This window comes from Oculina patagonica, chromosome 3 (assembly GCF_052425735.1).
Source record: "Oculina patagonica isolate OP01 chromosome 3, crgOcupat, whole genome shotgun sequence".
Lineage (NCBI taxonomy): Eukaryota > Metazoa > Cnidaria > Anthozoa > Scleractinia > Oculinidae > Oculina > Oculina patagonica.
In genome coordinates this window covers 13,954,003-13,981,198 of record NC_135760.1, presented here as the reverse complement: position 1 = coordinate 13,981,198, position 27,196 = coordinate 13,954,003, and the positions used below count along the sequence as shown (strand labels likewise).

At 39.4% G+C, this 27,196-nt stretch overlaps 2 protein-coding genes across 2 annotated transcripts in view; both read left to right on the top strand.

The window, feature by feature from the left end:
- LOC144647504 (uncharacterized) overlaps positions 1 to 27,196 on the top strand; it is an 85,039-nt gene that overhangs the window by 44,875 nt on the left and 12,968 nt on the right. Inside the window, exons 8-10 of the mRNA XM_078507302.1 lie at positions 25,033 to 25,270; positions 25,576 to 25,859; positions 26,563 to 26,803. Coding sequence (XP_078363428.1) covers positions 25,033 to 25,270; positions 25,576 to 25,859; positions 26,563 to 26,803 — 763 coding nt within the window. The remainder of the gene's footprint in view (positions 1 to 25,032; positions 25,271 to 25,575; positions 25,860 to 26,562; positions 26,804 to 27,196) is intronic.
- On the top strand, positions 9,478 to 24,825 carry LOC144645854 (uncharacterized). The gene is made up of 14 exons (XM_078505388.1): positions 9,478 to 9,652; positions 9,791 to 10,001; positions 10,562 to 10,959; positions 12,387 to 12,597; positions 13,880 to 14,283; positions 15,130 to 15,337; positions 16,659 to 17,056; positions 17,992 to 18,199; positions 19,812 to 20,212; positions 20,823 to 21,030; positions 21,988 to 22,379; positions 22,778 to 23,018; positions 24,091 to 24,374; positions 24,767 to 24,825. The coding sequence occupies exons 2-14, from the start codon at positions 9,847 to 9,849 to the stop codon at positions 24,823 to 24,825; spliced, it is 3,567 nt and encodes a 1,188-aa protein (XP_078361514.1). The 5' UTR covers positions 9,478 to 9,652; positions 9,791 to 9,846.

Here is a 27,196-nt window from a genome sequence, read left to right as displayed (position 1 = left end):
TGTCGGGACTTATGCCGCCTACAGATTCACATGGTATGAAGTGCCCGACAAATGATAACAGATGGACTCAATATTACATCTTTTTTACATCAAATAAAATGATAAGAAAGAAAGTCCATTTTTGTTTGGATACAAGAATGTACACATGTCCATGTAAGCTATGCCGGTAAACACAGATTTGCCTCCCAAAAAGTAGAACTTTAGCCAAGCACCTGTTCAAACATCTTAAGAGCGTACTATACCCTACAACGGGTGACGAGCCCAAAGAACGTCTGCGTAGGATGCTAACTATGCCCTGAGTACATCGCTTGTTAACGAGCACCTGTTGTTTCGGTCAGAAGTTTGACTGCTGAGACGTGGCGAGGCTGAAATTTAGTAGTTACCCTTTTGACTTATTCACTTAGTTGGCATTCTTGCCATGACTATTGATCTGAAAAGAGGGTTTCTTGACTAAGAAAGTCTTTAAAGGTAAGACGAAAGGGAAAACGTCGACCGCATATCATGTAAGCTGCATTATTAGGTATCTACCAACCCACAAGGATGTTACTTTTTAAACCTATTTAGTTTCAGTTCGAAATATGCCAATAAGATTTAACCTTTTTTCTCAAAAAATAAGATATACTTGTTAACATGCTTACATCTCCCTTAATGTAACATCTATGCTTATGCTAATGCTTACATCTCCCTTTATGTAACAGTTCATAAATATAAGGGGCAATCAAACTCGTCACTGGGTTTGGTAGATCGCGTATAAAGATCACTTCCGAGGTGTAAATTAGGATGTCAATCAGCTGGCATCCGAAAGAGTCAGATATTTTGGTGAGGATTTCAACAATTGGTAGACACGCCCCTAAATCCAAAAAATATAAAAATGTTGCCGGTATAACTACGTATATAACTGGGCTTAACTGCCCTTTGTTACTCCCATAACTGGGCGGAACAAATGAACCATCAGCAAGGAGTAATTGTCGCAAGTGCTATTAAGACCTGTGTTTCAAGCCTGGTGTCTTGGCCCTTTAATAGAGAAATTAAAAATCAAACTCCCATTCACTGCACCCACCATATTGGCCAAGTGACTCTGCTGTCCCTCTGTTACTAACTTTCCGTAATTTAAAAAGCTTAAGATAGAATATAAGTTTATATAAGTAAATTAAAAAGGAAGAGATTTCACCGCCGAAAGGCAAGAACTAAAGATGAGCACCAGTTAGGGGACATTTACCTTAGGCGGGTACCATAACCTGGGTCACTAGTTTGTGAACAAACACCCGTTACTTCTGTTAGCAATTCGACTACCAAGGCTTGGCAAATTTTTTAATTTAAACACAGCCCTAAAGTTTGTTCACATTCTTACCCTGATTTTAGGAATACGAAGGCGTTTTCCTGACATCAAAACCAGAAAGAATTTTCTTTTAAAATTAAAGCAAGAGACGGCGTGCATTGGTTCCTGCCGTAGATTGTCAAAAATCCAAACCTCTGTTTTGCACTTGTAACGTACATTGTATTTTTCCGATCATTTTTGACGCATTTTTTAAGGTTAGGTGATACAGTAAAAACCCGCAAGTAAGAACCTAAAATTTAAGAACCTCTAGGCTAAAATTTGTCAGTTAGACCCCCTTTATATAAGAACCTCTTTAGCCTAGAATGAAAACAGGATCTTTTTTTCAAAAATCAATTTAAAATGTTTACTTTTAGAAATAATAATTGAATTATTTTCTGTTATAGTCATTTTTACATAAACAGTTATCTGGTATAGGGAAATTTCATATAAGGAAAAGGCTGAATACACTAAAACTAAAAATTCTATTAGCAACAAGGTAAATTCTTCGTCAGAAAATAAGAACCTAAATAGCCAAAATTTGTGCCAGTTACCATTTATGTAAAAACCTGTTTATGCTAACATGGAAAAATGCAGGTTCTTACTGGTGGGTTTTTACTGTAATCATGGCGAAGAAAAGTGCTGCGTACGTTTACAACATGATACAAGTAAAGCTAAAAAGTTTGTCTTATGTCAAAAGTGCGATACGTTTCAATGCTTTTTGATACATTTTGCCATTCTAAGTTCAATCGTCTCATATAAAAGTGCAAACTACCTTTTTATCTAAAAGCATATTTGATTAAAGCTGACACTGAAAGAACAAATTTCAAGGTCACTCAGAGACTCCTTCCTTTCTTCCTACCTACCTACCTACCTAGCTACCTACTTACCTACCTACCTTCCTGCCTACCTACCTACCTACCTACCTACCTACCTACCTACCTTTCTACCTTCCTACCCAGCTACCTACTTACCTACCTACCTACCTACCTCACTACCTACCTACCTACCTACCTACTTACCTACCTACCCACCTACCTGCCTGCCTGCCTGCCTTCCTCACTGCCTGCTTAGTAGTTTTAAAAATGTACCTCATTAATGTTGCAGAGCTTAGTTTGGAAACAAAGATGAATTTGGCATCCCTTGGATGTCTGACGCTCCTTTTATTTACAGAGCTGTTGTGTTACACGAATGCAGGTAATTTGGTTAGTTCTTTTACGTTTATTCCCAAAACGTATAATCCTTACAATAACTTAAACATTACACATCGATATTACTTATTTCGAAATGATGTTCTTAAATTTTGTGACAACTCACCAGGATGCACTAATTGTCTATTTTTTGTCAGCTTAGTTTAGCTTATGCATTCTTATTCATTGGAGTTCTTGGAAAGATTCTCCCCTCGTCCCCAGGGCGCTTTTCCTCTAATGGAATCATATTTAACTATGAAATGATCGATTAGCACTATGTTAAGTAGTTTTCAAAACAGGGTGAAAAATAAACAAACAAATGGGAACTCATTAAAAGAAATAACTGGAATATAATTTTGTTTTGAAGTTCTAGAAAGGCTTATACAAGTTCTTTTGTTTTTGTTTTTTTATCGAAGAACAAGAAGAAGATCCTGATCACATTTTCAGTGGCGACGCTGTCCTCTTCACCGTAAACGAAGCAAGCACTGCGCCAATATCTTGGTTAGCTTGCAGCAAAAATGACTGCAATTTCTCAAAACGTCAGACAACGGAAAATGTTTACACCCACGCCAAGAAAGTGTTTCACATCTACGGCAAGGGAAGGTTGACAACAAGTGACCCTATCCACTACGGAGACGAAGTTGCTCTCTTTTACAGGCTGAATGACGATGGCGACGGCTTGTGGTTGGGTTGTGAATCTGGAAGGAAGCGCTGTGGACTGGGAACCTGTCCGGGATTGCCACATCTTAACCACTGGATGTGGAACAGCAAACATTCATGCGATGAAAACAAGTTTGTTGTAACTGGAACTATGGGCCTTAAGAATGGTACTCCATCAGGACAGCCCGTTAGAATTGAACACCAAGTAAAATTGGTCAAGAAATCAAACTATCCGTCACTTAGAAGTGGAAAGAGACATATGGGCGAACACTCTCCAATGCTCACTGAAACACCTTTTCTTGACTACTCTGGGAACTGGGTGATCAAAAAAGGTAGGTGTAAAAAACTAACGAAAACCGTTTTGGACTCACGATAAATAATGTTAGACATTTCTACCAAGTCAGGGTGAGTCGTTGATAGCTTTCTAATGATCTTTGTCAAAAAGATTACACATTTCATCAAAATGAGAGCAAAAAAATATCATAACGAAAATATCTTAAGTCACAGAGTAAATTAATTATATTCGGAAAGTAACAAGACTTTAGAGATTTTGATATAGTGAGTGTGTTAAGGCTGATTTACACGGTGCGATTTTGTCGCACCATGCTTACGACAGGCCTACGACACGAATTGTGTCTTGTCAATCAAACTTACAACTTGCTTGCCACTGTCGTAGGCTGTCGTAAGCTTGTCACATGTTACAAAATCGTACCGTCTAAATCGACCTTTAAATGACTTCTGGAAATTTCTAATTTACAGATATGATTGGCAAGTGTGGAAATAAGCATTATGATGTCCGTTATAAAGTATGCGATAGATGTGGTTCTGAATCTTATATCCGTCCTAAACACGAAACATGGAAATGTTGTGCTGGAGAGAAGCCCTACAATACAGAAACATCTCTTTGCTGCGGTGGTAGTGTCAGCGGTTTCAACAATACGCGCAGAAGTGCAAAGGAGGCCAGATGTTGCAGTAATGCTGCTTTCTTTCCTGACAGGCATGTTTGCTGTCAAGGTAACTGTAACTAACATTCTACATTTTAAAAAATTTATCAGGCAAATGAAAACGAATAAACAGTTAAACAATTGAAGAGTGTGTGTAATAGTGAGATCGACATTTCATTTTAATGTTGAAAAAAGAAGGAGGAGGATTTTCGAAGATAACCAAAGGTTATTCGTCAGAACATCTCTAATAATTTCAACCATTCTGAGTTCAGATTGATTTTATTTCCCTAAGACGATTTTTTGTAATGGAGATGAATTTTTCAACACGACACGAGGGTGGGACAAAGAAAAAAAACGAGTCCCCGACGGGAATCGAAGCCATGGCCTCCCAGATACCGGTTGGGCGCTCTAACCAACTGAGCTACGAGAGACTCGTGGTGAGCTGGGCCATTTACTAGGTTAATGTGTGATATATCTTCTAGGAAACGTCCGTGACCTTCCTGGACAAGACACGGATGCTGACGATCCTACAGTGCAGTGTTGTGGAAGTGAACCTTATTTATCAACACACGGAATCTGTTGTAATGATTTTCTAACACCATTCTACCCATTGGCGATGGACAGCAAAGATGCTTTGGAATGTTGTGATGATCAAGGTTTCAATAACAGGACAAGCTTTTGTTACTCTTGTGGTAAAAATAAACATGTTCTGCCTTTGACCGAGAAAAAATCGTGGAGCTGCTGTAAAGACAAGGAACTATACAAAGATGAAGAGTCCAGGTGTTGTGAATATGGCGTGGAAAAAGGAAAACAATGTAAGTTCAGTTTATTAAATGTTATACCGAGATCGACAATTTAATCATTGTTTCATTCCGCATAAGTAGAACATTTAAATTAAAACAAAACATCATGGATCAACTCTGACAACAAGAGAAAGACACTCACTCGGAAAACGCGTTTGGCCGCAACCATTTGCAAACAAATCATTGAAGAATCACCGGGGGGACTCCCATATGCAAGAGACGGGATGCTCATCGTCTCGCTTTATAGGGGTGTAAATTTCAGATTTTGGTCTCTCTCTTAGGGTGTTCTGGGCAAAATGCCAATATTTTTAGACGTCAAGGTCTCTTTAAGGGTTGCACACGAAGAAATAAACAAATATAAATTCCATTTTCTTAGTATTTTAGTATCTTTTAGGGGTCCAAAAAAGCTTGAGCCACGTCTAGATTGGTCTTTTTAGGGGGTTCTTTTCAAAGTTCCGACGAGCATCCCCGCCCCTTTCATTTGGGGTTCCCCCCACCTGGATAAATCATAACTGCAACCCACTGAGCTCGTAGAAATGAGGGTGGGAGGGGAGGATAATTTAACAAACTAATTACTGTACAACAACTTAACAAGTGAATATAACAAGCCATGATTTTAGTGATTTCATTTTGAGTTTTTCTGTCAATTTTTAAGACCAGTTGGTGCCCAAGTTTACAGCTTATTTACAACTTTTTGTTAAGCTAACTCTTCAACTAGGTTTTCGACTTTGCATTATCCCTGCAAAATATATTACATTGACAAGTTTGAACGTTTCTGGTATGACAGCAACAATGACTTGGGTCATTTAAATAAAGACAAATTCGCACATTTATTTACTTTCATTTTTTATCACAATTTTACGAAAGCCGAGGAGGGACATCAGATTTCAGACTTCAAACTTCAGACTTCAGACTTCAGACTTCAGACTTCAGACTTCAAACTTCAGACTTCAGACTTCTGCCTTCGCTTGCAGTTTCCGCTGACCTTCGAGTTGTTGAGTTGTTAGATCAGGCATATAATATAATCGATATTTTAACAGGGTGACCCCTTCAGTCGCAGGACTGGTATCAACGGGGGCCCTGTGTAAAATAAAATAAATTAAAAATAAAAGAGAGTATGTATAAAATATATATATCTATAAAAACTTACTACTTTAAAAAGATATCGCTAAAAAGCTAAAAAGTTAAAAAGTTTAAAATAATTACTAGTGTTCTCATAAAAATAAGTTAAATTGCTTTGCAGATCCACTATTTAAAGTCAGATCCGCTACTGATCTATGAAGTCAGATCCGGTTGTAAGTAAACGGTGTAATGGCGTAACGAGAAACGGGGTAACGGCAAAACGAGAATCGGCGTAACGAGATTTTTTTTTTTTTTTTTTTTTTTTTTTAAATAACATAATTAATTTATTGCTATGAACAAAATTAAATTAATAAATTCCCACTTTGCAGACCTGCAGACAGCGGTACCTGGAACCATAGTTTTTTCTTTATTTCACCCACAATAGGCCGCAATATCGTTTATGGCTTATACATGACCTCTTGACTTAATTACGTAAAACTGGACAAACATACAGTATTTATATTTCACAAAATAAAGGGCATGCATATCTTCTTAATCCTTCTAGATCGATCTAGAGCCAGGATTTCGATTTTATTTCGAGTGAGGATTTCAAGGAGAAGCTCAGTAGCGCGACTGCCCTTCGGACTTCCTCGCCCCGATCGAGACAATGAAACGTACAAAGTCGAAGCAAGTCAATGAAGCCGTTGGAAAAAAATAGAACGGCCTGAAAAGTTACTGATTTCGTAAGAAAAAGAAAGAAAGAAAATGAAAAGCCCACAACAAGGGGTATTTTCAGTTGGTCACCCATCCAAGTACTAACTCCGCTCAACAGGGCTTAACTTCGGCGATCGGACAAGAACCGTTGCTTTCCATGTGGTATCAGAAAGAGCGCGTAAATCAGCTAATAAAAGTTAAGTCCAGTTTTAGCAGGAAAGTGCCAAATTGTACAAAAGATCCATTTAAAACAGGTATTTCTTTTTCTCTATTTGCATAACTCTTATAACCCTTTGTCTCGTGTGACAGTCCAGAGATCATGTATAAGCCATAACGATATTGCGGCCTATTGTGTGTGAAATAAAGAAAAAAAATGGTTCCAGGTAAGTGAGAATTTATTAATTAATTTTGTTCATAGCAATAAATTAATTAAGTTATAAAAAAAATCTCGTTTCGCCGATTCTCGTTCTGCCGTTCCGCGTTCCGCCGATTACTAACAACCGGATCTGACTTTATAACCTTTTATAGATAGCGAATCTGACTTTAAATAGTGGATCTGCCTGATCTAACAACTCAACAACTCGGAAGTCAAGTCGGAAATCAAGCAAAGGCGGAAGTCTCTGAATAAGGCGGAAGTCTGAAGTCTGAAGTCCGAAGTCTGAAATCTGAAGTCTGAAGTCTGAAGTCCGAAGTCCGAAGTCCGAAGTCCGAAGTCCGAAGTCCGAAGTCCGAAGTCCGAAGTCCGAAGTCTGAAGTCTGAAGTCTGAAAATTGAAGTCTGAAATGTGATGTCCCTCCTCGGCTTTCGTACAATTTAAATGAAATAAAAAGCGAGAAATATCATGTCAAAATAAGCTGTTATGTAGTTTTTGAGAAAAATATGGACATCATAAGACTTCTCTTAAACTGTACTGTTCTTTTGTGTACGATAGTCTAGTTGGTAGTGTTCACAAAGTTTCTACTGTGATCTTAAACTTATAATTGTCTGTTTGCAACAGCCCGATGACATACTTTCTCATTTTACAGGCAAGTGTCTGTTTAAGAAGAACAAATACCTTTCGGGACAGCGCTTCTTAGATGGGCCATCCTCTACGCCTTGCCGTTTTTGCACTTGTAACGATGGAGAATCCGTTTGTAACTCGGTTGCATCCTGTCCGTCTACACTACCAAGCGATTGTACATTTTACCCTGCAAATGATGAGTGTTGTCCAGTTTTCCAATGCTTAAATAGTGGTAAGTGATAAAATATTTGTATTGACAAAATGATTTATTTTAAAATAGTTAGGTTAACAACGAGACAAAACTATAACCGATTTTTCTTCTACACAAAGTAATTCAAACCAAGTGGTGGACATCAAGTTTATCTTGAAGAGACTGTGTCACGGCTAAGTTAATTTTATGATATTAAATTTTGTCAAATATTCGCTATGAAACTAAATATTTGCAAAGAAATTAATTCTATGATTCCTAGCTAATGACAAAACCATAGCTTCATTGCGGCCAAATGTGTCTCCCGGGCGTTATAATTTAAAGTTAAAAGCAAGAAAGACTTTCTTTGAAAACTGTTCAGCCCAACAATATTTCGAAAAAACCCATATTGCAATCCGTTTCAATCTTCGTCACTTTTGGCCATCCGTACCTTCTTTTGTATCTGCTATGTTATTGAAATGTTCCTTCAATGTTTTAAGCGGTTATTTTTATATTTCTCCCGATTTGATGGTCATTTCCCATGCCTAAATTTGGCTAAATTCCGTGACACAGTTCCTCTTAACAATGTTTGTACATTAACTTGTACGCTGGTTTTAACTTATCACTGTGTGCTACCCAAAAAACTAAGCCTATATCGATTTTAGCCAATCACATTCCCGGATTTATTGATTCGCCATAATAATCTGTAACGGTAATATAATTATTTTTTTTTACTTTTGAGTTAAAAACTAACAGCCAGACACAAGTTTAAAGGGTGAGTCAACGAACAAAAGACGAGCAAAATGTGCTGGAATACATCACACTCATTTATCATCCCTATATTTTTCCCCCAAACTACTGACTGTCCACTTGTTTTGAACTGATCAAGCGCGTGGTCAAGAAGAATACGGAACTTGTTAAACCGGCCTTGTGGAGTACAAAGATCGTGAGATATTTGTACTCGCACGTTTCTCGCGCTACTGCACCATATGAGTTTCTAGTTTAAACTGAAAACTTGGGTTTACCAAATTTCCTTACCCATGGTGCTCCGCTGGAGCGCATCGCGTGCTGGAGCTCCGCTAGTAATGATAAAGGAGGCGGGATAAAGGCGATCTTTGCATTACATTAATGATTGTCTCCAACATTGTTCAAGAGGTGTAGTAAAGCCCTTTCTTTGCCAATTTAGAAATTCACAACTACATGCTGTTCCTCAGAAGAACGTCCAATGTATCCGTAGAGACAGCCATTCCCGCGATGACAGCAATGACTGTCTCTTTCTGGATGAAAACTCAACAGACTAGTGAAGGAACAGCTCTTTCTTATGCAACTCAAAGTCAGGCAGAAGAACTGGTTATCACGACACACCCCAGAGTGAGTGTGATCCTTAAGGGTTCTTCACAGGGCACTGGAGGTTCCTGGAACTTAAACGACGGAAACTGGCATTTCTTGTGGATCGAATGGCAATCATCGAATGGTCACCTGACCATTCGTGAAGGAACACGTACTATTGGTCCTTTGACTTACACTCGATCATCACTGGCGGGGGGTGGATACCTTGTACTTGGACAACGACAACAACCCCAAAAACAGTTTGTCGCGGCAAAAGCATTCGTGGGAGAAATTTCTCATGTAAACATATGGAGTGAAAAGAGAACAGATTTTGATGTGATACGAAAGGACTGCATTGGGTTACATACCGGTACTGTATTTCACTTGTCAGATGATACGATTGACACTCGTCAAAGTGCGTCTATTATCGCAGCAGATACATGCCCAGGTGATTATGTACTTCTGATATTATATTATAATTGTGAGAGTTCAGAAAATTGAGCGTACATTTTACAATTATACGAACTTCAAAACACGCTGGAAAGTTGTAACTGATGCATTTCTTGTTTTCTTCTTGTCACTTCAGAAAAAGCTTTACTTTTTCCAAACAAAGGCGTGGATGACTTTGTCAGAATAACGAACATGCGTAGTAGTTTGACGGCTTTCACGGTGTGTCTGTGGATGATTTCGGGTGACAATCAAGGAAGTCCTTTCAGTTATGCTGTATCAAGTCAGGCTAATGAGCTTCTCATATTCTACAACAATAATTTTGAGTTTTACATTGGTGGCGAAAAAAGGTATTAAATGTCAATATAAATAATAATTATGTAAAGGAGAATGTTTTTCTGGAAACTTAACCACTCGTAGATTTCATATGCCACTCTATGTGAACCGAGTGGCTTATTCCCTGACTAAATCTAACAAAACACGAACAACACAAACACAGAACATTTAAGATTGATTCCGCTGAAAGTTCGAGCAATGAGTGCATAAATTAAGTACCAAAAATCTACTTATTTTATATACTATTTGAAACATCTCACTAAAATTCATTTGTGTTAGTGACCCCATGATTAAACTCTGAAGCGTTCTCGAGAAAATTAAAGTCAAACCTTGTAAAAATGTTTAAAACGCGCGCCATTTTGTTTTAAACTGGCGCGAAACGTCCGTTTTAACTGAAATGTAAATAATTTCAAATCCATTTTTCTCTGAAGGGGTCAACTTGAGAGCTAAAGTTTTGGTAGGTTTTTGTTAGCTGTGCTCAAACTGTTACCATGCTATGAGATCTCTTTGGTAACTTTATTTTTGCCTGTATTGCTCGAATGTTCGGTGGAAACAATCTTAACTTTTTTTCTAGGGACATTTCAGTATCCCCCAATGACGGCGTGTGGCACCACATCTGTGTATCGTGGGAAAGAAGTTCGGGTTCATGGAAATTCTACAAAGATGGCGCGATAAAAAAGGAAGGCAATAACTTCAAGAGAGGTTTCACGGTAAGGCAAGGTGGCACGCTGGTGCTGGGGCAAAAGCAGGGCTCTGTCGGTGGTGGCTTTCAGGCTGATCCATCATTCAAAGGAATGTTATCAAATGTCAACCTATGGAATAGAGTGCTTCTTGCTTCACAAATCGAAGAGATGTCAACGTCATGTCTGCTGGATCCGTGGAATGCTGGAAATGTATACAAGTGGCGCGATTTCCTCCGGGCATCCGACACAAAACTCTTACAAAAATCCACCTGTGAGCCGCTGCTCACTGGTAGGTTACATAACACGTTAGCCAGGTTTAATTGAGGGGGGAGGGACAGGAGGGTAAATCTCCCTCCTCCCTACTTTTTGAGCAAACATTTCTCCCTCCTCCCTAATTTTTTTGGCCATTTCTCCCTTCTCCCTATTCTGTACCTCCCCCCTCTTAATTTATATTCAAATCAGCTGGGGCTAAGTCAAAAGTTTAATATGGGTTTAAGGGGTGTTGAGTGGGGATGCAGGGATGAGGGAGTAGAGGGGTGAGAGCACACGTCTTCAGTTTCTGTTTGTTCTCGTTCTTACTCCGAGGGTTTTCTGGTTTTTCTCCTTCAATAAAAACAAAAAATTGCAAGATTAAACTCATTAGGAATCAAAGAGCCACATTTTTTCAGTCGTAGGACTGTTGGAATTATTTAGTTGTTTTTAATTATTTTAAGGATTGTTAGAAAAAATGTTTAAATAGTATAAGGAGTGCAATAAAGGAAATAGAACGTTACATTACCGAAACACCATGTGGTTAACTACAACAGCTCATTTCTTGTTCGCAAATGTGGCTGAACATATTTACTTTTTATCAATCGATTACTAAACAGCCATATTAAATTATCTGAATATTAGTTTAACTACTTCGCAAGAAGATTTTTGAACGCTTTAATCTAAGGGTACTTATATTCTGGGGCGCTTATAACCAATATAAGAGCCCCGTTTCGAAATAAGCTGCCAAAAGAGGACTGTTTGCTCGGCAGTTGGTATTAACCTTTAAGTCTGCATTAAATTGGAACATATTTGCTGCCTATTTCTATTTGAAGACCAGTCTACTGTAAGGACGTTTGTGAGTAAGTATGTTAATACTGCAATCAAGCTAAGTGGCCCATGAGCCAGGGCTTATCCCATTTCACTAGCATGAAGCGATTATTGTTTTTTAACTCTCCCTCCCCTTCTAAAATGGGACGTTCTGCCCCGCCCCTCTCCCCTCCTACCTTCCCCCAGCATTAAATACGATGGTACCCATTTCTACACCTGGATTGCGAGAGGCACTGTGAGAGTCAAGTGTCTTTCCCAAGAAGCATGACAAGGTAAGGATCATGGTCAGGACTCCAAACCAGATCGCTCGAACCGGAATAGCGCGCAATGTGTATGTAATATGTTTGACAATTAGCTGGATGGGGAAGGGTGTATTTTTGGAGGTTGAGGGTGGTCATAAATTACCAGAATAGCTTTTTGCTGGCGGATTGATTAGCCCATAAAAGGGTGTGCTTCTTATCAGAAGGCGAGGGGAGGGTGGGGGAGTGAAAAACGACATTTAACGGCAGGTGTCACAGTAAAGTATTAGGCTTACAGAATATATTTGTTCCATGTCTTCCATGAAATTAGAGTCATCACAAACATACTGCAAAAATCCATTAAACTAATATACCTCCATTTTTCTTAACTTTTCAGACAATGCTTTCGATTTCCCAAACAAAGAGATCCTTAACTTTGTCAAAATCGCCAACATGCCGCGCAGTTTAACCGCCTTGACCGTGTGTCTTTGGATGAGTTCAAGTAACACTCGAGGAAGTCTTTTCAGTTACGCTGTATCAGGACAGAGTAATGAGCTGTTCATATCCTATAACAATAATTTTGAGTTGTACATCGGTGGCGAAAAAAGGTATTAGACGTAAATATAAGTAACATGATATGTAACGTGGATAGAATAAGTACAATACATATAACAATTACTTTGGGATGCCTATCAGTATGTTAATGTCAGTTGTATTTAAACTAGCAAGTGGAATAAGAATTATAAGATGATCGTTAACTACGGTGATTTGAATAGCTCAGTATTAAAAGACTTACGTAAACATTAGAACTGGCGAGTTTCCCCTATGGTCAGTAATACTAAGAAGTACTTACAAAAAAAGACCCTTATTTCGTCATAACTTTTACATAAATAATTATTCACGTAAATAATCTCACTGTTGATTTTCATTATACACCTATCAATGATTTGCCCCAGGATGGGGGGGGGGGGCGGGCAACCCCAGGGGAATTTGAAATTTTTTGGAATCAAGAGTTGAATTCCCCACCCCTGGGCACGTAGTGAATGTCAAAATTCACATATCTCCTCTTAAATTTCTAACCCAGCAGACCATTTTAGATGTCAAAATCCCTACCCTGGGAGAACTTACGATGTCAAACTCCCGTGGGTTGCCCCCCCCCCCCCCATCCTGGGGCAAACCATTGATAGGTGCATTAATTTCGCCCATGTGTCGTTGTAAACAAAGGATATTTTGACAGGTGTGTTTAAACAAGTTAAAAGGCCTCCACAGGCTACACATTTAGTTGTCGACAACTACTTGTTATCGAAAATTAATGTTTTCGTCAACTTATTCTGTCCGATGCGAGGATTCCACACACTGGAGTGTAAGTTGTCGATAACTAACTCAAGCCAGCAAAAGCTTGAAAAGTAACGTTCACGAAACATGTTCATACCGCAAGAGCTTGGGAACCAACGTTCACTATGCATGCGCAACCGCTGAATAATTACGCAGTTACGATAGTTATCGAAACTAAACCAATGATTTCTATAATTACAACTATAAAGCAGTGTTCCTTTTCGAAAAGTAAAACAGTCTAGTTGTCGACCACTAAAATATAAGCATTTTACTTGATGACAAAACATATCACACACTATGAGGTTTAGCTGTCAATAACATTTAGTTATCGATATCAGATAGTTGTCGACAACTAAATGTCTAGTTTGTGGAGGTTCTAAGGTAGTTTCGTACATTGATGCTGTTTTTCTCAAATTTTATCACAAAAACAACCAGTATCATATTACCTCGTTTAAAACGGATAAAACAAATACTATGCAGTTTAGTAAGGTTAGTTGTAATTTATTAGAACGTGTATACGATTTACTTCGTTTTACGTTCATTTATGATCCACAGGGATATATCAGTTCGCGCCTTTAATGGCTTATGGCACCAAATTTGTGTATCGTGGGAAAGCAGTTCAGGATCTTGGAAATTCTATAAAGATGGTGACCTGAAAATGCAAGGGACAAACTTCAAGAGAAGTCACACGATAAGACAAGGTGGCACACTGGTTATTGGGCAGGATCAAGATTCCGTCGGTGGTGGTTTTGAGGCGGTCGAGTCCTTTCAAGGAATGTTATCAAATGTTAATCTATGGCATGTCGCTTTAGATGCTACACAGATCAGTAGGCTCTCAAAAACCTGTCTACAAGATGAAGCTACTGATAGCAAAGTATACAAATGGCTCGATTTTCTTCGTCAAGGAGGTCCTGGAGTAACAATTGTCCATCCATCTCCCTGTCAGCCTGTGTTGATTGGTTAGTAAAAGCTTTTAAATACATTTTTTATGCTGAATAAGGTATATAATACAGGCGTAAATTATATATTCTTAGTATCACTAAATATAACAACTCATGATCAGTATCAATCTGACTTCCTCAGCACAAGTGCCTTTATATTTTTCATGTTATTTCGCACTTAGTTCAGCACGTACTTAAGAAAATTGAATTCAGCTCTTTTAAAATCAGATCGCAGCCTATATCGATTTAAGCCTGAATCGAATTCCCAAATTTATTGATTCGTCATAATAAGCTATAACGGTCATATAATTATTACTTTTTTACCTTTGAGTTACGATTAAGTCGGAATTTATTTAAAAAGTAATGCAATGACAAGTATTATCATTATGTGGGGTTGTAATGCACAGTCTGGGAGGCCTGGTTGACAAGTGTGCTGGACTCCAAAATAAGCAGTCCATGTTTGGGCCCTGGCTGAGTTCAAAGCGTTGTGCTCTTGGGCAAGACACTTTACTCTAACAGTGTCACTCTTCACTCAGGCGAAACGATTACTTAGGGTAACCCTGCGATGGACTTGTGTCCCATCCAGAGAGGTTAAGAAATTCTCCTGGTCGCTTCGTGCTACTGAAACCAAGATAAGCTCCGGCCTGATGGGCCACCAGGCTCAAACGCAGACTTTTCTTTAAGCAACTTAAACGCAATCCAACGTATCTTAAAAAGCATTTCCGGTGTAAGGCTTAATTTAGTATGTAAACTAATCCAAACAGAATTTTTGTTTTACCAAAAAAATATCAACAATTTTGTCAAAATAAAAAATGTATTGTCAAAATATATAAAAATCTTTGAGATGGAATGTTTTTTCGTCAGACAACGCCCTGAATTTTCCAAACAAAGGAGTCAGTGACGTGGTCGACCTCTCGGGCATGCGCAGTTTGACGGCGTTCACAGTGTGTCTGTGGATGAATTCTTCTAACAGTCAAGGGAGTCTCTTCAGTTATGCTGTATCAAGCCAGGCTAATGAGATTCTCATATCCTACAACACGTATTTTGCGTTGAGCATCGATGGCGAAAGCAGGTATTAAATGCATATATAAGTGATAAGTAAATAACGGAGATAACGCATGAACTAAACTGCGATAAGGCGTTTTGTTTTCTTTCTTTTTCTTCAAAAAAGGCGTGTACCAACTGGCAGGCCCCTTTTGATAGCGTTTACGGGGTGTCTGTGGATGAGTTCGAATGACAATGAGTTTCGGACAACTGATGAACTTTCTATCCGCACTGCACCGTTGTCAATGAGTTAATCAACTTCTATTCTTATTTTAGAATGCACAATATTTAGTAAACAAATTTTCACAAATATATTTCTTTGCAAATTAATGTACGCGTGTTCGGAGTTCTCTCATTCATCGTGCAACCTCTTGAGGGCAAAAAATGTTTAAATTTCTGTAGGAAAACAAAAGCATTTAAACATTTAATCGATGTATTTGAAGGTATTTATCCTTCCTGTCATATGTACGTTTGCGTCCAAAATACAACGGGTTCTTTTGAGCTTACTAATTTTTTAAGTGGGGAAAGAAGGGGGCGACGGCTGCAGGGGGACGTACGGGATTTTTACCTGCCTGAAGCAGTAATAAGAACAGCAATGTTTCGTAAGTGGTATTTCTAAACTACATAAATTTTACTGAAATTTATCCGGTGAGGGTAAGCGGGGCGGCCCGCGTTCGCGGGTCTCCTCGCGCGCCTGGGCCGTGTCCGGCTCCCATCGGACTCGTGGTGCCTCCTGGCTCGTGTTCTCCCGTTCTCCCGCGCCGGCATGGCGTCCCCTCGGCCCCCGCTGCGGCTCCCTGCGCTCTCTCTGTCCCCGCGGGCCGGGGTCGGTTCGTCCCCCGGTCGTGTCCTCCGTCTCTTCTCCTCGGGGGCTGTCCTCCGCTCCGGTCGTCGCTCTCCGTCTGTGGTGTGGGTGACCTTCCCGTGTTCGGTGTCTCGTCTGCGGTTGTGTGGTCTCGGGCCAGTCCGTGCAGTGGTCCCCGGATCCTTGCCGGGGCGGGTCGGCTCGGCCCCGCGTCGGCGGCGCGGGCGCTCGTCTCTGCGCGTGTCGTGCTGTCTCTCGTGACGGCACTGTGCTCTCTCGTCGGCGGTCGGCTGCTCGTGTTCTGTCTTCCACTGGTTGTCCTCGTTGGCAGGCGACGTCTCCTCCGTGCGGTGCGGCTCTCTTGGCGCGCTGGTGTCATGGTCACCGCGTTCATCCGCTTTCCTTCCCGTTCCACCCCCCCTCTCCTCTCCTCGAAATTTATCCTATTCAGCTTTGAAAGCCTTACATCAGGCTGCTCCCGCCACCCAAGTAACGCAAAATACCAGAGTCGGATGCTAAATAATTTGAATTGTTTTTCTTTAAGGACGACTTTAGTCGTAGCCAATGACAGCGAATGGCACCAGATCTGTTTATCGTGGGAAAGGAGTTCGGGATCTTGGAAATTCTATAAAGATGGTGAACCGACTAATGAAGGCACGAATTTTAAGAGGGGTCACACGATAAGAGCAGGTGGCACTTTAGTCCTAGGACAAAGGCAACACTCGGTCGGCGGTGGCTACCAGGCCGCTCAATCCTATCAAGGACAGATATCAAATGTCAACGTATGGGATCGAGTGCTTACCCCTGCAAAAATCAAGGAGATGTCAGGATCATGCCTGCTAAATGGAGTAGATTATGGAAACGTATACAAATGGGTCGATTTCCTTCGCGAGGGAGAGGCAAGGCTCATCGAACCATCTTCGTGTGAACCATTTGGAAAGGGTATGAGTTTTAATTCATCTACATGTACACATTGCAAAACTCATCAAACATGCTATTCTTTAAAATAAAATTATCCGCGCCATTTGCTGGTAATAAAGAATTTCTAACTAATAGGTATGATAAATATAATCATTAGTTCCACTATTACAACTACGACCACGACGATAATGACGACATTGAATTTAGATTGTTGTGTATTGTAGCTGATGAATTTGACCGTGTTTTTAAATAAAGATTATCCATCCATCCATCCACTCAACCCTGCGCCACGTCGTCTTGAATGAGGAAGTTAGGAAACATTACTATATTATTGAAAAATAAATAAACGGCCAGAAGGAACGCTTTCAAATCAGAATTAATTTTTTTTTTATTAAACAGAACCATTTTTAAAAACGATGCAAAATTTATCAGTGTAAAAGTTGTCTCAAGCTTCAAACTTCATTGGCCCTCTGTGTGTACCAGATGTTATGAAAAGATCATTGCTTTATAAAATTGGAGCCCTATGCAACAGCAACAAAAACATCAACAGTAACACAGCAAAGTGTTGAAGCCATAGGAAACTGCGAGTCTTGCTTCAGTTCCTCACTTTCTTAAGAATGAAAACTCAATATTTTATATCTCCTTGAGTCCAGCTATAGTAGTATTATTGGGTAAACAGTACAACCATCATTCAGTCGAGGACGAGATTGTTCTTACTTTACTTTCTTAGTTATTAAGTTTTTCCGTTACACAAACTATCAATAACAAAGTTTTATTATAATTACAGAAAAGAATTAATTAATTAGTCTTAAGTTATACTTAAATTATTTGTTAATAGGAAACAAAATTAATTAAGTATTTATAAATCTGAAAAGTTCGAATTCTGCTTCTTATTAACGTATACATCGATGTGACTAGAGCTCTTCATACTGATGCTTTTTTCCTTCCTTCTCCAGACTACGCTTTCAATTTTCCACAAAAAGGAGTCTCTGAAGTTGTAAAAGTCTCAGGCATGCGCAGTTTGACTGCGTTCACGGTGTGTCTGTGGATGAGTTCTACTGATAGTCAAGGGAGTCTTGTCAGTTATGCTGTATCAAGCCAGGCTGATGAGCTTCTCATATCCTACAACAGATATTTTCAGTTAAAAATCGGTGGCGAAAACAGGTATTACATGACTGTAAATATAAGAAAGTAACGGAGATAACGTATGAAGTAATCTTTGATCAGGCGTTTCTTTCCTTTGAAACAAGTACGGATGAAGGCCATAATATCAGGTTACACACGAGCTAGTTATGATCACTACGTTGAGTATTTTTAAGCTTGTTCTAAATTACTCCTTAGTGGCATATCCATTTGAGTGGACTGGTATCGGAAAAATAGATATTTCTTTGCGTACTCATTGCTGGCTTTCAACGGTTCATTTAAATAATTAACAATTATTCACCAAAGTGGAGGTGAATACATGTAGTGCACCACATTCACCGACACTGAAGTGAATAATTGTTTTAGTATATACCACACAAGTTGAATAACTCGCAGGACCTAAAAGCACTTTTGGTAAACAAAGCAACACGAAAAGGGAGCTCGTTTCTCTTTAGCTGCTCGGAGGTGAACAGTACTTTGCTAATCACCTCCGAGTTAACCAATCAGCGTGCGCGACAAGCACTTTTCACTTGTGTGGTATATACTAGTTACGCAACGCTTTCGAGTGGTATACTATGGAATATCCCACGAGTCACTTGTATTTTCTCGGTATGCACACGAGCCTTTAGGCGAGTGTGTATACCAAGAAAATACAAGTGACAAGTGGGATATTCCATAGTATACCACGAGAAAGTGTTGCGTAACTATTTTATACCATGCCATAGAAAATACGCTTACTAAATTTCGTCCGGAGAATACAATCGCAGCGCACGATGGGAAGGTTGAGTTGAATACCGTCGAATATACAACGGCTTTCCTGTATTCTGATTGGCTGTATTTTCTATGGCATGGTATAAATACTAATATTAAATATTCTCGAGGCAAGCAAGACGTTCCAGAACTTGCAACTTACGTTATTCATGGAATTTGTGGACGTTGCAAATTTCTCTTTGGCAGCCTGCGCTGATCGTGCATCTTTTAAAATTTACTTCGTCAGCGCCGACAGTCATTCACCTAACTGAATGTTTTCGAGTATTTTTCGCATTTTTATGTTAGTGAAGTGAATTCTTTTGCTTTGCTTACTACATTAAAACTACCAATTAAATTCGGCTTAGGACAGACCACTCTTAAGTGGCACTATGGTTGACAATTCTCTAGGTGTGATGTCTTAGTAGTTGTGCCATTGTAAGTGAATGTGTCATTAGTAATAGAAATAGTATTAAATGGAACTTTATTGGAAGTAATGTTAAGTAGTGGTGCTGTAATGATTTCTGTGTGCTTCATTAGTAAAAACGAGCACAACAGATATTTAAGGTTGCTTATAGACAGCATAGTCAGGTAACTCAGGTAACGTTAATTGTAATAACAAGTTTTGTTCATCGTGGCAGATAAAAGTACCGTTAGATTATTACTGTATTATTTTGTGCTTCCAATCAGAAAACTTGGCGCCATATCTATTACTGTACGGCAAGCATACCCTACTTTCAAACGTGATGTTGGTTCTTACATGTCTACCACTTTAACTGACCCTGAGACATTGTCATAAAAATCTTCCGAGGTCACCTTATAATTACAAACTACTGCCGGCAATCGGCAGCCTGATTATTTGTGTGCAATTTCTTTTTTTTTTAAGAGTTACCTCAGTGACAGCTAACGACGATGTGTGGCACCACATCTGTGTAACCTGGGAAAACAGTTCGGGAGCATGGAAATTCTACAAAGATTGCATCCTGAACGACGAAGGCACAAACTTCAAGAGAGGTTACTCGATAAAACAAGGCGGTACCCTGGTGTTAGGACAAGACCAAGACTCTGTTGGTGGTGGCTTTCAGACCGATGATTCCTTTCAAGGAATGTTATCAAATGTCAACGTATGGAATAGCGTGCTTTCTGTTGCACAAATAACAGAAATGTCAGTATCATGTGAGGTGGATGAATGGAATCAAGCTACTGTCTACAATTGGACCGATTTCCTCCGTCAGGGGGGCGCAAAGCTACTCAAGCCATCTCCCTGTGAGCCGTATCAGATAATGAGTGGGTGACTCTGTTATAATTTTTATATACAGGTTCAACAGATCAGTTTATTATACATGCATGTTTCTAAGCTTCATGTTACTTAAGTAACCAAAAAAAGTACAAATTATATATACATTAAGTGCATAATATTGTTATTGCACTTCTAGCTTTTAGTACAGGACTGAAGAAGGGTACGCTAAACCCTCGTAAAGGAAGTTAAGGCTGATCTTGATCTACCACACTACCTTTCGGTCTTGTCAATTGCACTTTTGTGATTTTTTTAGACAATCTTTTTCGAAACAGCTGTTTCTTCTTCTGAATAGTGTCTCTCTTAACAATAGGCCTTTTGAAACACTTGAACGCGTGACCAACTTCTCAGAAGTGGCATTAAAGCAAAAGAAAAGTCATTAAGAATAGAATGAGCGTTTATAAAACTAGATATTTGTATGGCTGTTTGAAAGTGGAAGCGGAATTTGCATAGGAAGAACGAACCATCCAATCGCCCTCTAGTGCTTCTACCTGTACTTTGAGATGTTAAGAAAAGGTGTCCCAAAAAGGTATTAACTGAAGAGAAATGTACCCTTAAGAGTTACTCTCTTGCTGATCTGTATTTGTTTTATCATTTCAGACTACGCTTTCAATTTTCCAAACAAAGGAGTAAATGACTATGTTAAGCTATCGGGCAAGCGCAGTTTAACTGCGTTCACGGTTTGTCTGTGGATGAGTTCTACCAACAGTCAAGGGAGTCTCTTCAGTTACGCTGTATCAAGCCAGGCTAATGAGATTCTCATATCCTACAACACACGTTTTCAATTCTACATCAATGGCGAAAGCAGGTATTAAACATAATATAATTAATAATAATAATAATAATAATAATAAGAAGAAGAAGAAGAAGAAGAAGAAAAAAAGAAGAAGCAAATTTGATGTTTCTAAAACAGATAATATATAGATTAAGCCAAGCCTAAAAGCGGAGCTCCACATATACATGCTTTGCTGCCTTTTAATAACTTGTGAAAATTCTCTCATTGAAAATATATACTGTCATTAAGGCTATTGAATACACTTGGCATGCGCAACTACTCAAGAAATATTCCATGCCGAGATAAATCGTCAAATCCAGTGGCAGAAATTACGCTGACAAATTCCTGTCGTTACCCAAGACAAAAAAAGGAAGGCTTGAGTCCGCAATTCAAGGTCATACCACTACCTGGTCAGCGGTCAACTTCAAAATAACACGTGACCTCGATGAGCTCTAAACCTGAGCCCGTGATTTGATGATGTGATACTGGTCAGCGGTACCTTGTTTTGACAGCTGTCAATATTGACCACAGCATGGGTGTCCAATATCGATCCTGGAAGATGTAAGGCGGCATAAGATGACATATATTTTCCCCAGTGTCGAGTTGCCCCGTGAATCCCCCCACCCTCCCCCAGAGTCTGTACGGACGCTCGCTCGCTCGTATGCTCATGTGACTACCAAAATTTCTCGACTTCATGGGTTTACCAAAATTTCTTACCTTTGGTGCTCCGCTGGGCGCTTCGCGCACTGGAGCTCCGCTATTACACCGAGAAGCGCTAGCACAGCAAGTTAGCAAATTTTTCAATCAGACCATACTAACTATGATCAGACCGATAGTGCCGTAACAGAAACACTCAATCGTCTTTATTGTTCACCACTAAATTTTCTTCCGCGTGCCTTTTTAAAAATAGTCTTGAATTATTTTTAACTTTTTAGGGTGAATTCGAAAGACTTCAGAGCTGAAATGTGACTAACTATTTTCTTTTAATAGGGATATTTACGTAACAGCAAACGACGGTGTATGGCACCAGATCTGTATATCGTGGGCAAGCAGTTCGGGATCATGGCAGTTTTACAAAGACGGCTTAAAAGTGAAGGAAGGCACTACTTTCAAGAGAGGTCACACAATAAGCCAAAGCGGTACCCTGGTGTTGGGACAAGACCAAGACTCGGTCGGTGGTGGATTTCAGGCCGATGATTCCTTCCAAGGAATGTTGTCAGATGTCAATGTTTGGGATAGCGTGCTTCCTAGTACAACGATTAATGAGACATCAAGATCGTGTGTACTGGATGAATGGAATGAAGCAAATGTATATCAATGGTCCGATTTCCTCCGCCAAGGAGGCACAAAGCTTCTCAAGCCATCACCGTGCAAACCGTTCGGTACGTAAGGCTGGTTTAATGCTAGGTTCAGGAAAGTTTTGAGAACATTGGATAGCACAGGGCACTTAAAGCGTATTATGTTTAGGCTTCTTGTTATTTCCTGTACATTTTGTTATTTATTGAGAAGATAACAAGCAGAATTACTTTTACATCTAGTATTGCTTTTCGTTTGCTGTCGACCGCGAAACAGAAAAAAAGGAGAAGTTGAAAATGGTCGAACGAAATCTATTTTCACTTTCCTTCGCTTTTCCGCCTTAAGTTCGTCAGACAAACCCCACCCCCACCCCCGCAGTAGAAAGAAAAAGACATGGTACCAAGTGATAAATAAGAACGACTCGAAAATTAAATAAAGAAATAAAACATCGCTGAAAACATTTCATTCCTGAACGTCCTTGCAGAATTTGCTGACAACAGTAAGTGTACCCAAGCTGATTGGCAGGCGAGCCTGGACAGGGCAGGTTGGTCAAGGTGCCCAAAAAGCAACACGTACCTCAGGGGATTGTACAGAAGTGACCGAGTCCCGGATGATGAAAGAGTTGGACGTATTGAGTATGGAAGATGCTGCCTAGCAAGTGAACCAGCTTATGCTAATGAGACTTCATACTGTAGTAATGCAAACTGGGTATCTACGCTAGATGGGTGAGCAGTTATAATAATAATAATAATAATAATAATAATAATAATAATAATAATAATAATGATGATAATAATAATAATAATAATAATAATAAAAACTGATTCAAATGGTCGAGTTTTCGACGGTTACATTCGGCATCTTCACCGAGTGCAACGGCTGTTGTTACAAGGTGGAATTATATAGCGTACAATGTGAGCGTTATATTACGTTTCATAACTAACGCGAAAACATTTTATTTACACTTTCAACGGAACTACAAAGTGCGCGTGCACCTGGCCAAAAGACCTTTGGTCAGCGCGCCTACAAAGAAAGTGTTAAGTTAATGTGTTTGACCTGTTGATTCAGGTCGGGCTTTTTCCATTTTATGTACATCGCGTCTTTTAGCTTAACTTGATACCTAGTTGATGCAGAGTCTAAAACCTCAAAGCAGTCTGTAGAACACGAGGCAAGACAAGTCTCTGAACTCTGTAGATGTTTGAATACAAAGGAAGATCTGTCCAATGTTAAGTGCTCGCGCACACGCGTAAAAAATGCCGGCTTGTTTCATTGATGTAACAAGCATTACAACTTGCACATGAAAATTTGTATACAACACGCGTGCGGAGACTATCAGGAACAGAATCTTTTACATTGAAAAGGGTCTCAATTTTAAAAGTTGAAAAACAAGTTTGATATCAATAGGCTAACAAAATCTATTTACAAGCTTGCGTATCCTGTGTTGTGCTACATTTGAGAACCGTCCAATATAATGTAACATAAAGTGAAAGGTCGGCGATTCTTGTTGTTCTACAGCGTTTACGTTTAACCCTTTTACCCACTCCCGTGAGGTGGGGGAGGGAGGATTGGGGCACTTCCGTAAATTCAGGACAAGCAGTTACCCCTGACCTTATTTCAATATAGAGACTCGAAAACCAAGCGAAGACTACTCGCAGTCTAGAATTACACTGTGAAAACAAAAAAATGAATAGCCTACTTGTATGCATATCGTGTATTGTATCAGGAGTTTATAAATACCTGATATGATCTTTTGTGCTGATCACTTGTGAATGTTTTCGATTATTATGATTTTTCCAGGAATAATGTCTGGGCTTTATGTCCCACCGGTTTTTACTTGAACGGCCTCAGGAAATCAGATGGAGGAGATCTACATAACATTGAAGAAGGACAGTGTTGCCGACCTGTAAATCAACCGGATAACAAATACTACGACTGTTACGACGAAGATGTTACCATGTCATTCGACAATAGGGGTTGGAACCAATGTCAACGGGAAGGATACTTCATGACCGGCCTCTACAAAAGCAACTGCGATAAAATTTACTGCATTGAAAAACTCAAATGCTGCAGGATGAAACCACGTAATGTTATTTTACTTGTTTTTCACTTTTTAACTAGGCCACTTAGGGGTTAAAAGAAAACTAGCTAATCAAAAAGATAATCAAATAATAATAATAATAAAAACAAAAATAATAATAATAATAATAATAATAATAATAATAATAATAATAATAATAATAATAAGAGGAAGGAAACCGGAAAGCCCAGAGGAAGACCCTCGGAGCAAGGACGACAACTAACAAAAAACTTAACCCACATATGTCTCCCGGTCTGGGAATCGAACCCGGGTCACATTCATGGTAGACTTGCTTACAAGTGACTAGTGCTTTCACCACTGCACCGTCTCTGCTCCCTCAAGAAAGTAAAACGAAATACGATTTTTTTTGCTTTAATTTTGCAACTCTTAATCTAGCTGCTTCTTTTGCAGCAAATCATGAACATCACAAGTGGTTAAAGGGAAAAATTAAATGAAGCTAGTAAACCCTAGTATTTCCGCTAAATGTGAAACCAACCGAAATGTAACAACAACTGACGCTAAATGTAACAACCTACCCCATCGTACCTTTACAATACTTGGAAAATTCTCGGTTAGGCTTCGTTACTTTGCAGACACAAAAAGTAAAATATAGAAACAACAGAGCACTGAAAACGTATTTTTCCTGAATGTCTTTCCATTAGCTGGTGACAAAAGCCTGTGTGAAGAAGCTGATTGGCAGGCGAGCCTGGACAGGCAAGGATGGTCTGTGTGCCCACAAAACAACACGTACCTTAAGGGATTGTGGAGAAATGTCCGAAAATCGGGAGATGAAAGAGTTGGACGCATCGAGTTTGGAAGGTGCTGCACTCCCTGGGAAAGAGTTTTTGCTAACCAGCCTGCAGTTTGTACTAATGCAAACTGGTGGAGCACGCTAGATGGGTGAGCAACTAAATAGTAATAAACCCTCCAACCTCCTCACCCCCCGCCCCCCTACTCTCGTGGGGGAGGAACTCCAGTAAATTCAGGGATAGGCGTGTGCCTCAAACATTTGTTAACCCTGAAATTATACTCTTTGCTGAGAAAAACTGCTCGCAGTCAAGGATCAAAACGAATACTTAATTGTACATCGGAATAAATGACGTAAATTGAATTTTTGAACAGGGAGTTTCTGAGAGAAGAACCTGATTGATCCTTTGTACTGATCACTTACGTGTAAGTTTTCGATTATTTTTTGTTCTTTACAGGAATAATGTCTGGGCTTTATGCCCCGACGGTTATTTCTTGAACGGCCTCTATAAATCAGGTGGAGAAAAACTGTATAACATTGAAGAAGGACAGTGTTGCCGACCGGTTAATGAACCAGGAGAAGGTTATGACGGCTGTTACGACGAAGATGTTACTACTGAATTCGACAATGTCGGCTGGAGCGATTGTCAAAGGACGGGATATTACATGACCGGCATCTACAAAAGCAGCTGCGAGGAACTTTACTGCATTGAAAAATTTAAATGCTGCAAGATGAGAACAAGTAATTATTTGCAATTATCGTTAACTCTTTATTAGGCCACTTTAAGGGCTGGAAAAACGACTTCTTTTCCTGCCATTGTTGAACCCTTAAACCAACCTTTTTCCAACAATTTTTAAGCATCTGTAGTGATTAAAGGCAAAAACAAAATGTGGCTCAAAAAATCTTTGTGGCTGCTAAACTTAAATCTTTGAAAATCTCTTGAGACATAGGATAGCAACTGAACAATCAAGTTAAATGCAAGGTCCGCAACTGTCTCTGTTTCTGTTGTGGTCCAAAATTCTATTACATGATGTTTTCATATTATATTATTCAAAGCGTTCGTTTGCTTGCGGCTGCACTCACAGTCTTCTTTAAACATTCAATTCTTAATATTGTTCTGAGTGGCTCAGTCGAGGTAGCCGCAATGTAATGTATTTCAAATTTGTTATATAGCGACAGAACACAGAAAACTTGTCAACACTTCTTATTCGACATTACTTCGTGCATTAAGTGTTTATTTGGATGCTTGTTAAAGAGATTCCATTAAACATTGCCAAAACATTTACATGATAGTGAATTTCTTTTAAAAATGTTTCATTATTTGTTTGATTATATGTCAAACCAGTTCAAGTTCTTATGCGACACCAGTTTACCAAGAAGACACGAAATTTGAAATAAAGAAAAAAATCACTGAAAATAGTTCATTCATAACATCTTCCTTTAGCTCCTAGTGACAAAAGTCAGTGTGACAAAGCTGATTGGGTGACAAGTCTGGACAGGGCAGGATGGTCTGTGTGCCCAAAACGTAACACTTACCTCAGGGGATTGTACAGAAGTGAACGAGCCTCGGGAGATGACAGAGTTGGACGTATCGAGAATGGAAGATGCTGCCCAGCAAGTGAACCAGCTTATGCTAATCAGCCTGCAACCTGCAGTAATGCACAATGGTGGAGTACGCTAGATGGGTGAGCAGTTAAAATAATAATAACGCACCATCCATTCCCTCTAGGGGGGGGGGGAGGAAGTCAAGTAAATTAAGGATAAGCATGTGACGGAAACATTCGTAAAAACTTACTCTATTCTAGGATAGAAAATCGAGGCCCAAGTCCTAACAATAACACTGTATGTTAAAGAAAAACTACGCTAAGATTTTTTTAAACAAGTCATTCTTATTTCATTCCTGTAGGGTGAAAAATTAAAAGAATAGTTCACTTATGACAGGCCGTTTCTTTTTAGCTAAGCTTTACGTTTTTTGTCCGCGATTACAAGAATCCAACTAAAAATCGCACCGGAATTACAAAACACCGCTTTAAAATCCGTGGGGAAGAAAGCGAGCGAGCGAGACGCACGAGAAGCAA

What these genes read in the sequence shown, in the direction of transcription:
- LOC144645854 (XM_078505388.1), top strand. Translation starts at nt 9,847, where the DNA reads ATGCGTAGTAGTTTGACGGCTTTCACGGTGTGTCTGTGGATGATTTCG. An exon ending in TACATCAATGGCGAAAGCAG is followed by an intron (nt 21,031 to 21,987) that starts GTATTAAACATA and finishes TTCTTTTAATAG; the next exon opens with GGATATTTACGTAACAGCAA. An exon ending in TGGGTATCTACGCTAGATGG is followed by an intron (nt 23,019 to 24,090) that starts GTGAGCAGTTAT and finishes TGATTTTTCCAG; the next exon opens with GAATAATGTCTGGGCTTTAT.